Here is a 13,347-nt window from a genome sequence, read left to right as displayed (position 1 = left end):
ACAAAAGCATCTGAGCCACTTGCCTCCTGGCTGGCGAGGGGCTGGGCGGGGCCTGCAGCCTGTTGCCAGGCAGCCCAACTGATGTTTCCCCGAGGCTGCTGCAGGAGCTCTGGTTGCCTAGCAACCGGGTCCTCAGCCACAGCATTTCTCTTAATGAAGGTTTTTCAGGATTCTCTGTGTGATTACCTCTGCTGAATACCTAGACGCATTACCTCTGAATTACCAATTTATTCCTCCTGATTAGGTATAATTTTGCATCAAAACCATTTTGCACAACTTTGTTCAAAGTCCCTTCCCATTTCACTTTCTATTAGAACTGCTAGCTGATTTGGTGGAGCTTCCAAACACGACTTTTCCAGCTGTGGCTTTATAAATAAGAGTTACTTAATAAGCATAATGTGGTTTTAAAGTCATTTTATTTTAGGTCATCTCTTAAGAACACTGAATGCAAATTCTGCGCTGAGTTCTTAGCTTTATGCTCTATTTAGTTCTCAACGTCTTAGAGCAGAAAACACACCTTCCAGACGTTGTCACCTGACTTAAAAGACAAGCCAGAGTGGACCTTGAACTTTATTATATTTCATAGTTCCCTAGAAGAGATGACAGAAGAAATAAAAACTAGATGTGCTTTTTTTTTTACATCTGTGATATAACCTATATAACATTAAAAAAATCTTTCATAAAAGTTTGAATAATTGTCTGCCAAAATTGAATAGTATTAATACTATTTCATCTATAATGAATTGGCTAGTCAGTTCAAACCTTCACAACACCGTAAAGATGCTGCTTGAGGCTTTTCCAAATAATAACATGTTTAATAGCATTTTAGCATGTAATTCATAAAAGCTCAATTTGAAGCTTTTCAAAGCCAGATTTGTACCTTGGAGGTTTCACAAATACCTTTGTCCACAGACTTGTATAATGATTTACAATGTTACATTAAATTTATCTTACAATTTAATATTAAAATAGCAGTCATGAGCATCAAAATAATTTCATGCTTGATTCAGGAACTTTTATTTTCTTTCTCTTATATAAAGATTCAAACTAGACTAAGACATATAAACCTTCCCTTCCTTTTTCTTTTTTTTAAGTTTATTTATTTATTTTAAGAGAGAGAAAGAGTGACAGAGAGTGTGTGAGTGAGTGGGTCAGAGGCAGAGAAAGAGGGAGAGAGAGAATCCCAAGCAGGCCCCGCACTGTCAGCACAGAGCCTGATGTAGAGCTCGGTCTCACAAATGTGAGCTCATGACCTGAGCTGAAATCAAGAGTTGGATGCTGAACCGACTGAGCCACCCAGGCATCCCATCCCTTCCTCTTTCTAAACACACACAAAAAAACTACCCCCCCCCCCCCAAATCCACACACAAAACAAAGCCAAAATTAAAAACAAAGACATAGGATCTGGACTACCCTCCTAGTTAATAATTGCCCTGAAGCTTTTAACCAAATTCTAGGGCACTCCCAATTTCTCGGGAGCATAGGGCTCCCCTTCTGAATATGTAATGATTCCTCAAAAATCAGATATGCATTATGAGGTATTCTTCATAATTTACTATACTGTGATTGGATCGGTCTGAATGAAACATATTTCCCGTTCCAAAAAAAATTTGAATCCCATATATAAAGTCCATCATATTGGTTTTCGATCACATGAATAAATATTTTTAAAAACGGGAAATTCTACCATTTCCACTTTTATCTGCAAGCTCTCTGAAGACTTGTAATGACCAAATGAAATCAAAGGTATATAGTAAATGTGGGTTTTGTGCCAAACCCACCCACGGAGCTGATGAAACCATAGGTACCCTCACCCTATCACCCAGAAAAGCTGATGTGGTTGCTCTGGGTTTGGGCCTGTGCACGGGCATTGCTGAATAGCTCCCTCGGTGGGTCTGACTGCAGAAGGCACTTATCCCAGGGCTTTCCCACGTTCCCTCAGGGCCCACTGAGGGTGTGCCTGCGTTCCAGCGGGGAAAGGACATCACCCCCCATGGGTACCTGTGTGGTGGCCGTTGAAGTGGTGCTGCTTCTCGATCCCCACATCTGCTGAAACTGTACCCTGATTTCTGCAAATGTTTCAATGATGACAGCAATGAACACGTTCTGAAAGAAAATCCCGACCCGGATGAGAAAGTGTAGGGCAACGAAAAGCAAATAAAACATCATCAGAGGCTGTGGGGGGCGGGGGGCAGACAGATTCCACTGGGGCCAGTTTCTATGGTACCTTCACAAGCCAGGCCAGGAAGAATATGAGCGTGATGAAGTAGAAGTAGGACCGCCAGCGGGGGAAGCTGTCAATGGCTCTGTACATGAGGAATACCCAGCCCTCCTGGGATGCAGCCTCATAGACGGTGAATATGCTGGTGCCTGTGGGGACACAGGAGAGCGCACGGACTTACAACGGGCTTTGGAAATGGGGAAACGCTTTTGAGAAAAAACAATCGATATTTATCCACACTCATTTTCTCAATGACAAAAGCTCTTCTAAAGGGACTCAAATAGCATGCAATTTATTTTATTGTTCTTATTCTTAGGATTTTGACAAAGTTGTTTCTGACTTCAGGCCAGGGCCCTTTCATTAGCAATAAAATAACTTTATGTTATATCTGTCTGTTATATCTGTTAAATGCATCTAAGAGACTGGAAAAGGAAAGGAACCCTCAAACCAAGTAAGCTATAATAAAAAATAATGTGTGCAGTACCAGCTTGCCATTTGGGGCCTAACACTTTCAGTGTGCTGAAAGCACTTGTTATGGTTTTAGCCAAAATGAAATAAATTTGAGAACTGGGTTTCATCTGAAGTCACTTTCCCATAGGGACACTAAAGTACCTTAGGCTCCAAAAATTAATGTGACGGAGCCTGTCTTTGGATTCCATTGTGTTTACTGAACACCGAAATGTAAGGCAATAAATCATCAAATAGCACTCTGTATCTCCACTTCTGGGAGAATTGTCTCATTGAAAATACTATTGATGATGGAAAGAAAGAGGAGAGAACAATATACAGGCAGATTTTTGCTGTAGTGAAGAGAACCTAAAATGCCATTCAGGGGAAAGACAGTGTTTGCCTTTCATGACATTATGAGGGATGTGTTATTATTTCCCCAGTTTATAGATGGGAAAACTAAGGCACAGAAAGAGTAAGTAATTTACCTAAGGGTGCACAAATAATAATAGGGGAACTTGAATTAATCCAGTCATTCTGGAAAGAGGCTCTGTGATGATACCAACTGTGATGGTACCTTGCCTCCCGACATCTTTTCTGTGGTTTGTTTTCCCCAACTGTAAAATGCATACATAATAGCTCCTAGTGTGGTGAAGATAATTTCCTTTCTGTAAAACACTGACACACAGTGGACACGTAATAAATTTTAGGTACTATTATTGTAAACATTGAAAATAGTTGCTTAATAGTATTTTGTGAGAAAACACATAAGTAAAAAGTATGGTACTGAGTTAAAGTTGTTTGTAAAACACACATGATGCATATTGTTATTCACAAAACTGGTGAACATTTGCACCCCAATAAACGCCATTGGTATAAATGGATTAAGTATTATGGGATATAAAACCAATATCCACCCATCTATGTTCTAATTGCACAGAAATTTAAAACTAGACTCTTTGTACAATCAGATGTCCAAACTAAGAAGAGGGTTACTGAAGTTGGCTGATGGCCAGCTGCCTCTCTGAGCCTGTGAATGAGGGAAGAATAATTAGAGCATCAATGGACCAAAGCATGCAGGACAACAGAAAGCCTTGTGGTAAATGGAGACAAATGGGACATATGCAGCCTTGAAAGAAAAGCTGAGAGAAAGAAGGAAAGCAAATACTCATTGAGAGAATGCCTATTATGCTAAGTACTGTATATAAAATATAACGTCATAGAATCATATTTTGTGCATTGGAAAGTTGTTGCCATAACAACTAGTATTTGTAAATCCTACTTCGTTTTAAGGTTCTTTTACCTATTTAAATGCTCAGGAAAACCTGTGTCTAATTAGGCAAGTAGATGGGTAGGTGTGTATAAGAGCTGGTATTATCCATCACATCCTTTTACAGAAAAGGAAACTGAAGGTCACTGGATAATGAATTTGCCTGGGGTAGAAAATGACAGAACCAGAAACTGAGGCCACACCATCAGTTACCAAGTCTTTTAAACTCTTTTCATCTTTACTGTCTTACTTATATTTTCTCTTGCTCAAGACTGGGACTTTCCAAAGAGCGTATTTTCTCCTACCAACCTTAATTTGAATGAAGTCCATTTTTTTTCCTGAGGGACTATGGTGGCTAAGGTTGTAGCATACTGAGAAAATCATACAGGCAGATGATTTTTAAGGGTAAGATTCAGGGAAGAAAAGCATGCACAAAAAATAAAATGCCAATAGAAAAACAGAAATGATTCTTTTCATTAATGACTCATAAATACTAAAAATGTCCAAAATATTTGCTTTTGTGGACTGCATACGAAAGACAATTTTCACATAAAACAAGTAATTTATGTTCCATATTTTCTTCTAGTTATTTGAACTACAACAGAAATGTGACTACAAGAAATCCATTATGAGTAACTAGCAAAGCCTAATAGTTTTACCAATTGAGATTTACAGGTAAAATATGAGGACTGTCAATGTAAGACTACATTTGAGAGGAACACTGAATTATCCTTCTTCTATTTGTCCAGGTCCTTCAATATTAAATCTACAGGGAAGATGCTATTTGAAAGTAAGTAAAAATAACAGTATGTTCTTATCTCAAAGAGTTTCCTTCATTTTTTCTAATTTGACACACACACAAAGGGAAAGAAGTAGAAACCCACCATGCGGCTCAAAGAGCAGCATTTGTTGATACAAAGAGATCAGACATTTGTGAAAATGTAGCTAAAACACTTCCCAGAACAATGCTGACTGTTGAGGAAGTGAACTCCCCTGGGTCAAAGGCTGGGAGGATGCACCTATCAGTTGTAGAAGCGAAGGCATTTGGATAGGACCTTCCTCATCACTTTTCTGCTGCTGACTTTGCAAAGTGTACGAAAAGAAAATCCATTGGAAAGATTTTCCAATTGTTCAACATTTAAACTGACAAAAATGGAGTTTATGAACATCTTATTTTCTCTGGGAAGTGAACAACGCTGGGGAAGAAGCCAAAGGTACCTAGCTCACACATGCTGCTCTCTGGTGCCTCCTGGTGCTTGTCTCTGGTGTGCTTAGCGGAGTCCAGTGCAGCTCTTATCCAGCCCAGCTCACCTCCATTGCCTTCAGGCCACACTGGGTTCTCAGATCTCCCAAGGAGTCCTGCGTGCACCTGTGTCTCCTATCACACTTACTCCTGCTGCCTAGTTTATCTCCCTCACTAGCACTGACTAGCTGACTAACTTGGCGAGCACTGTAAGTTAAAACTCTTTCACTTCTGTACCTGGCATTGATGAGCACTCAATTGTTGATAAATGAAGCCATTATCATGGTATTAAGACACGAAGGCTTTTCTCAAATATTTGCTTTTTTAAAAAAATTAATTCTTCCTCACTGTGATTATTGCACAATTTGGAAGCAAAGGGGATAATTTTATGATTGACTTTATGTTTTGCTGACTTTCAAAATTCACTTAAAACACATACACGTATGCAAATTTCAAAGTCCACACTACATATAAACAAGAAAGTCTTCCTGTATTGTTTGTGCCACCATGGAAAATTTCTAGAAAATATTGTATTTTATATATACAAAATATTTTCTAGATATATTCCAGAATATTTTAAGTCCATTTTAACTATAGAACTAAACTTGCTACCTGAAAAGACCACATTTTGTTAAATGAATAATGATTCTACAATAGCATGTGGGGATAGAATGCATTCTCTTACTGGAGAACATTGTGGCCTGCTCCAAAAATATCTCTGTGAAGTTATTGGAATTGTACCACTTTCTTAGCCTCCAAATTCTCAAAGCATAAATTCAAGTTGTATAAGAAACAAAATCACAACGACACTCAGCTCATCAATCCTCCTAATTTCATGCACCTTTCCTGACCTCTTTCACTGATGGTTTGAATTTAGTGGATAAGAAGACCTATTAGTCTATATTTGGAAAATAAGTTCCTGGGAACTTGCTATAGGCTATATATATTGAGACATAGCAGTGGATTTTTTTTCTAGTTCTGAACAAAATTATATTTCCTTTGTTTTGACTATCTTTGATATTACATTTATTGCTTGGCTGTCTTCTGCTGACTCTTTTTCCATTAAAAAAAAGTGATGAATTGACTGTCTCCTGGGAATATTGCCTATTGTTTATTCTAGTCATAGGTTACAAAATACCATGGAGTCATTCAACTTTCAAAGAACAGGGCCACAAAACTGTGGTGACAACTAATAATAAGCTACTAACCTGGGATCCCACCATTAGACTCCTCTTCAAACCCAAAATATATGTGATGCTATTCTAATGATGGTGATACCCAATCCATTGTGAAAATAAAAGGGGGGGGGGGAGTTAGAGTTGGTGATGTAAGCTTGAGACAGTTGAATAAGTAAATACATCAGGCTTTAGTCTGGACAATAACCTTTACCTTCATATTCAAAATTCCCAAAAGAACCCAGAAAGTTCCTTTTAGGACCATCCATTCCATCCTCTCTCTCACTGTTAGGATCCTTGGGGAAATGTTCCTGAATTTTAATCCCTCCAGTGATAGAGAACACAGAACCTCTTGAGGCAGCCCCATTCCAGGTCTGACAACCCATCCCATTGGATGTTGGCTCTGGCTCGGTCCCTCTGGAATGTGCTCTCGGTTTTGCAAACCATAGCAAGCTACAGGAGTCTGGAAGTGGTCCCTTCTCTTCCAGAGTGAATCATCCCTCCTTCTACAATCCTGCTACAGATACTTATTTTCTTATCTGGTCCTTTAACATTCTCAACCTGCTGTACTTTTGATGAAACTGACCTGATTGTCTGGCTTCATTTCCCACCAGGCTCAGACTCTCACTTTTGGAGGGCACAGTGATGGTATTTTTGTTATTCAAGAACATCAGTTTCCTTCAAACTTATTTTAAGTTGCTCTTTCTGTTCCTCTGGCTGCCTTTGGTAGGATCTCACTCTTTGGACATCAGCTGATTGAGTTTTCCTCTACTATAATCCAGTTTGAGCATCCCCTTCAGTTGGGAGGGAAAAGAAAGTTACATGCCTCTCTACCACTACATTTGAATGTTTGTGATCAAAAAGTGCCTCAATAATCTGCTCTTAACCAGTATATTTAACTGTGGAGGGATAGAATCACCATCCTAGACCCCCAAAGGATGCTTATTTGATCAACTACAGTTGCAATGACTAAATATACAGTCCTGGAAGGTGGTCCAATAAGTAAACACACATAAAGAGCTTGATCTTTGCATGTTTCCATTACTAAAAATACAACTTGTTCAAGATGGATTGTGCTCATTGGTGCTCATTTGTTTTGTCGTGTTTGCATTCATATAACTTGCTCTCCAATTAAATTGTTTTTTTAAACTCTAGAATTGCTCCATAGAATGATATTCTTAATAAACCACAAAAGTAATAGAAAAGAAGGGCTTTGCATAGCTTAAGGGGGGAACTGACTGAAGTCACTCAAAGGTAAGTTGTCCTGTCAGTTTGAACTGAGGTAGAATTCACTGGGTTTTTGTTTGTTTGTTTGTTTGTTTTGTTTTTTTGTTTGTTTTAATTCCTCAAGTGTCACTCACTGGCTTAGTTGACACTCTCACCCAGGGTTCCTCAACTTTGGCACCAGTGACATTTGGGGCTAAATAATTTGGGGGCCTGTTCTGTGCACTATAGCATCCTGACCTCTACCCACTAGATTCCAAAAGCACTCTCAACCCCCAAGTTGTGAAACCGGAAATGCTTTCAGACATTGCCCAGTAGCCCTTGGTGGGCTGAATCGCCCCTGGTTGAGAACAACTCTTCTAACTTGACAGTCTTTTTGATTCTGTAGCTTTGCCCTACAGTGCCTAGCTCTGGGCCTTGCATATGATTTGTATTTATTAAGTATTTTGAATCAAATTGAAGTTCTTCTCTTGACACAGGGAAAAATGGAACACTTGTGAGGTTTCTCAAATTTCTCCTTGGCTTATTATGAACGGTTTGGAGGTTAAACAATTTGAGGCCAAAGGAGAGACCTAAAAATGCATTTCTGGACTATATTTACAATAGTCTACATTTGAATTTGACATTTTATTCATCTCTACAGATTTCTGAAGGCTAAAAGCCTAGATCCTAAGACATCATTTGTTTATATAAAGTATTTGCCACACGGTGGATAGCTCAATAGTACCAGTACATTAATATTAATGAGTTTTCTGTTGGAGGAAAATCTTATTTTTTTTTTTTTTATTTCCTGCAATTTTATAAGATGACTGTACACACATGTAGCCTGGGGGGGAATATTTTAGTTTGCAGAATGAGATATTACAAGTATATATTAATTAAGTTTTATAAAGAAAAATCACATATTTTGAATGAAATAAATGGCACAAAATCTTCCTCACCAAAGATTGTAGTGGCCCTTCCTGAATTATTCCAAAACAAATCACAAACACACGTTTTACACGTTTTTCAGATTTTACGTCTGAAGAAGGCATTCGTTATATTCACAGACACAGAAGAAAACGGACACATCTGTAGTCTATGTTCACAACTCTGGGCTGTGGGGACCATGAAGCAGGGTGTCAAACAGAAGGCTGCTAAACAGCACGTGACATGTGTGGGTAGGTCTCAACAGTGGGATCTAAGCAGCCATGACCGAATTTCAAACCGCACGGTGGCTTCTCTAATTCAACTACAACTTGTAGCTTGGGGTCACCTTTGACCACAGAATCTACTCTGAAATCCTTTATGTTTTGGCTAGCTCTCTGTTTGTTTCACCTCTGGCAATTTCCCCACTCCCAGGGATAAACTTTCTCCTGCACATTTTAAGGACACATTTAAACATTTTAGCCAAGGCTCAGCTGTGAGCTTCACTGCAACGTTCTATATGTCTTTCTCCCACCAAACAGCCGCATACCATTTACCTCTTCACAAGAATTGCACACTCGAATCCTGGTAGTGGGACCTGTGGTGGTAATACATTTTACCCAACAGTGGTTATCATAAAAGCAAACACCAATGAGAGATATGTATTCTTATAGTGGACATCTGGATTCAACCTAATAAAGCTTTGTCACTAAAGCTGAATGTATCCACATACATGACATGTGAATCAAGTCAGCAGACCAGCATTAGCAAGAAAGGTCCATCCTGAATTACAGATGTTTATTGCACAATAAACCAGCTAGAATTAAATTACCTGGAATGATGTCACTTTTCTGAAGAATAAAATCTTTATGAACAATGTTTTATATTCCTTGGGATCATGTTTAATTTTACTAAGATATATATGCAAAATAGTTAATTCAAGTGTTTCACCTGATAGAGTGATGTGACCTTATGATTATAACAATCTGCACAGAACTCATCCAATGCTCATCTAAGGATCCACACACACATTCAGGCTGGGAATTGCCATGTGGCCATCAAAACAGCAAAACAAAACAACACTTCTTATTTGCTATTCCAGAACAGGGAGCAAACACAAAAAAGACTTCTTTATTCTAAATGTTTTAAAATGTATTTATAAACCTTATTTGGGGGTAAATGTTAGCTTAGTTTTGTTTTGTTTTATAGTAAAGCACTTCTTGGGAACCACATTGCCTCACTGCTGAAATCACTTTATCTATTACCTTAAAACCTCACTCAGAGCACTAAATTGCAATCAGATCAAAGGCCATATAGAAAAAAACATGTATATGTTTCTATACATTTTCTAACTTGAACCTTTTAAGTAAGTAATAAAGATTCTTACTTGAAATGTATTTCTTCAGATGTAGAAAATTTCTACACTTCCAAGTTCTAAATGTAAAACACTTCTAGAAAAGGAGAGGTGAAAGCTTTAATACTATGGTATTCACAAATGGAAAAAGAAGTGTTGACAAGGCCGGATGCTGACATTGGCAGGAAAGTTCGGGTATTAGAGTAAAACAGTTCCAAGAGCGCTTAGTCCATGTGCCAATGAAAACACTCCCTGCCTCTGGGGCTGGGCCATTTCCATGTAGGCTGGGAATGAAAGCAGCAGAGGAGAGGTCATGACAGGTACTGGTTACCTTCTGCCTTTGAGGAGATTTGACTTCAGATCGAAAGAACTTCTTTGAAGTTACTTCCTGTTAGTTAACTTAAAAAAACTACACTTAGCCACAATTAGCTTTTAGTTATCTTCCGTAACATTCAAATTGTCCACTACTTCTTATCTACTGACACAGTATCAGCCAGTTAACCATTCTGGGCCTCAGCTCCCCATAAATAGAATATAATAATGATGATACGTGTTGGTCACCACTAACGCACTAAATAAATGTCATTTAGTAACCTTTTAATTTTCTCAAAAAGGAAGCAATACATACATGCCAAAAATATGGTTTCTTTTAGAGTGTTGTAGCTTCATCACCAATCTTTGAAAATTTATTGGAAATGACAGTCAAAAGAAATGAAGGCAAAAAGGCCAGAATTTCATGTAAGTTTTGGTGAGTTAATAGTTTTGACATTAGAATTTCATAATAATCCAAAATTAGAATCAAGTACAGTATTTGGAAAAAGGACCAAGACTTTCTTGTCTTCATATTCTGGGACACACATAGTTCACATCTCTGTATCACCATGCATAAGCAATGAAAAATAAGAATTAACTCTAAGGTAAACCTGGTCCATCTACCTCAGAATAGCCACAATAGCGAAAATTTGTTTCAATTTTAATAGGAAGGCTGACTGAATTGTAAAGTAAGCATAGGATCAAAAGATCAGCCAAAATTGTAAATAAATAATTTGACATTTTTGCTCATAAAGGCATGTTAATATTGAATCAGGTCTACATGCAAAGGAAGTAAGATTGTTGAGTGATATTAAACAAATGTAATTTACAATAAATATGATATAAGAAATACAAATAACATATGGCTTTAACTAAGAATAAAGTTCTTATCTGTGCTATGATAAATATAAAATTTCCCTGATTTACAATAAAAAACTTAAAAAGTTATATGGTAATATAAAACTAAATATAAGAAGATGCTGGCGAATTCTAACAAACATTTAAAGAATACCTATTCTTCTGAAACTATCCTGTTTTTTTTCTTCTGAAACCATTCTAAAAAATAGAAAAGAAAGGAGGCATCTGGGTGTCTCAGTCGGTTAAGCGTCTGAATTAGGCTTAGGTCATGATCTCCCAGCTCGTGAGGTCGAGCTCCGTGTCAGGCTCTGTGCTGACAGCTCAGAACCTGGAACCTGCTTCAGATTCTGTGTCTCCCTCTGTCTCTGCCCCTCCCCTGCTCTCTCTCTCTCTCTCTCTCTCTCTCAAAAATAAAGATTAAAAAATGTTTAAAAAAATAGAAAAGAAAGGAAAACTTCCAAATTTATTCTATGAGGCCAACATTACCCTCACACCAAAATGATATAAAGATACCACCAAAAGAGAGAACTACAAGTCACTATCTCTGATGAACATAGATGCAAAAATCCTCAACAAAATACTAGCAAACTGAATGCAGCAATACTTTAAAAAAATCATTCACCAAATCAAGTGGGATTTATTCCTGGGATGCAAGGGTGATTCAATATTCACAAATCGATAACGTGATACATAACAGCAATAAAAAAAAAGGATAAGTACCATTTGATCATTTCAATAGAAGCAGAAAAAGCTTTTGACAAAGTACAACATCCATTCATGATAAAAACCCTCCACAAAGTAGGTCTAGAGGAAACATACCTCAACATAATAAAGGCCATATGTAAAAAACCCACAACTAACATCATCCTTAATGGGGAAAAACTGAGAGCTTTTCCCATAAGGTCAGGAACAAGACAAGGATATTCACTCTCACAACTTTTATTCAATATAGTACTGGAAATCCTAGCCACAGCAATCAGACAACAAAAAGAAATAAAAGGCATCCAAGTTGATAAGGAAGAAGTAAAACTTCACTATCTGCAGATGACATGATACTATATATAGAAAACTCAAAAGACTCCATCAAAAAAACTGCTAGAACTAATAACCAAATTCAGTCAAATCATAGGATATAAAATCGATGTACAGAAATCTGTTGCATTTATGAACACTAATAAGAAAGCAGCAGAAAGAGAAATTAAGGAAACAATCTCATTTACAACTTCACCACAAATAATAAGATCCCTAGGAGTAAGCCTAACAAAAGAGGTGAAAGACCTGTGCTCTGAAAACTATAAAACACTGATGAAAACACTGAAGACAACAGAAAGAAATGGAAAGACATCCCATGCTCATAGATTGACAGAAAAATATTGTTAAAAATATCTATACTACCCAAAGCAATCTGCACATTCAATGCCACCCCTATCAAAATACCAAGAGCATTTTTCACAGAACTAGAACAAATAATCCTAAAATTTGGAACCACAAAAGATCCTGAAGAGCCAAACCAATATTGAAAAAGAAAAGCAAAGCTGGAGGCATCACAATTCCAGACTTCAAGTTAGATTACAAAGATGTAATAATCAAAACAGTATGATACTGGCACAAAAACAGACACACAGATCAATAGAGCAGAATAGAAAACCTGTAAATAAACCCAAAATTATAAGTCAATTAATCTTCAACAAAGCAGGAAAGAATACCCGGTATGGTAAAGGCAGTCTCTTTAATGAATGGTGCTGGGAAAACTGGACAGCAACATGCAAAAGAATGAAACTAGACCACTTTCTTACACTGTACACAAAAATAAAATTGATTAGAGACCTAAATGTGAGACCTGAAACCCATAAAAATCCTAGAACAGAGCACAGGCAGTAACTTCTCTGACATTGGCTGTAGCAACTTTTTTTCTAGATAGTTCCCCTGAGGCAAGTGAAACAAAAGCAACAGTAAACTATAGGGACTACATCAAAATAAAAAGGTTCTGCACAGCAAAGGAAACAACCCACCAAACTAAAAGGCAACCGATGGAATGGGAAAAGACATCTTCAAATGACATAGTCAATAAAGGGTTAGTATCCAAAGTACATAAAGAACTTATAAAACTCAACACCCAAAAAACAGTTTAATTAGAAATGGATAGAAGACATAAACAGACATTTCTCCAAAGAAGACATACAGATGGCCTACACACATATAAAAAGATGCTCATCATCACTTATCATCAGGGAAATGCAATCAAAACCACAATGAGATATCTCCGCACACTTGTCAGAATGGCTAAAATCAACAACAAGAAACAACAGATGTTGGTGAGGATCTGGAGAGTGTACC

The 13,347-nt window shown here is 37.5% G+C and overlaps 1 protein-coding gene across 7 annotated transcripts in view; it reads right to left on the bottom strand.

Moving 5' to 3' along the window:
• The window catches only part of NALCN (sodium leak channel, non-selective), a 324,113-nt gene that overhangs the window by 203,274 nt on the left and 107,492 nt on the right, over positions 1–13,347 (bottom strand). For all 7 annotated transcript variants that reach the window (XM_060636745.3, XM_078432139.2, XM_060636746.3 and 4 more), the window contains 2 exons: positions 2,228–2,370; positions 2,002–2,106 (listed from right to left, as the gene is read on the bottom strand). In XM_060636745.3, the coding sequence (XP_060492728.1) occupies positions 2,002–2,106; positions 2,228–2,370 (248 nt within the window). The remainder of the gene's footprint in view (positions 1–2,001; positions 2,107–2,227; positions 2,371–13,347) is intronic.

Source organism: Panthera onca, chromosome A1 (genome assembly GCF_046562875.1).
Source record: "Panthera onca isolate mPanOnc1 chromosome A1, mPanOnc1 haplotype 2, whole genome shotgun sequence".
Classification (NCBI taxonomy): domain Eukaryota; kingdom Metazoa; phylum Chordata; class Mammalia; order Carnivora; family Felidae; genus Panthera; species Panthera onca.
The sequence above is the reverse complement of the archived record's forward strand: the minus strand, read 5'-3'. Positions and strand labels throughout refer to the sequence as shown.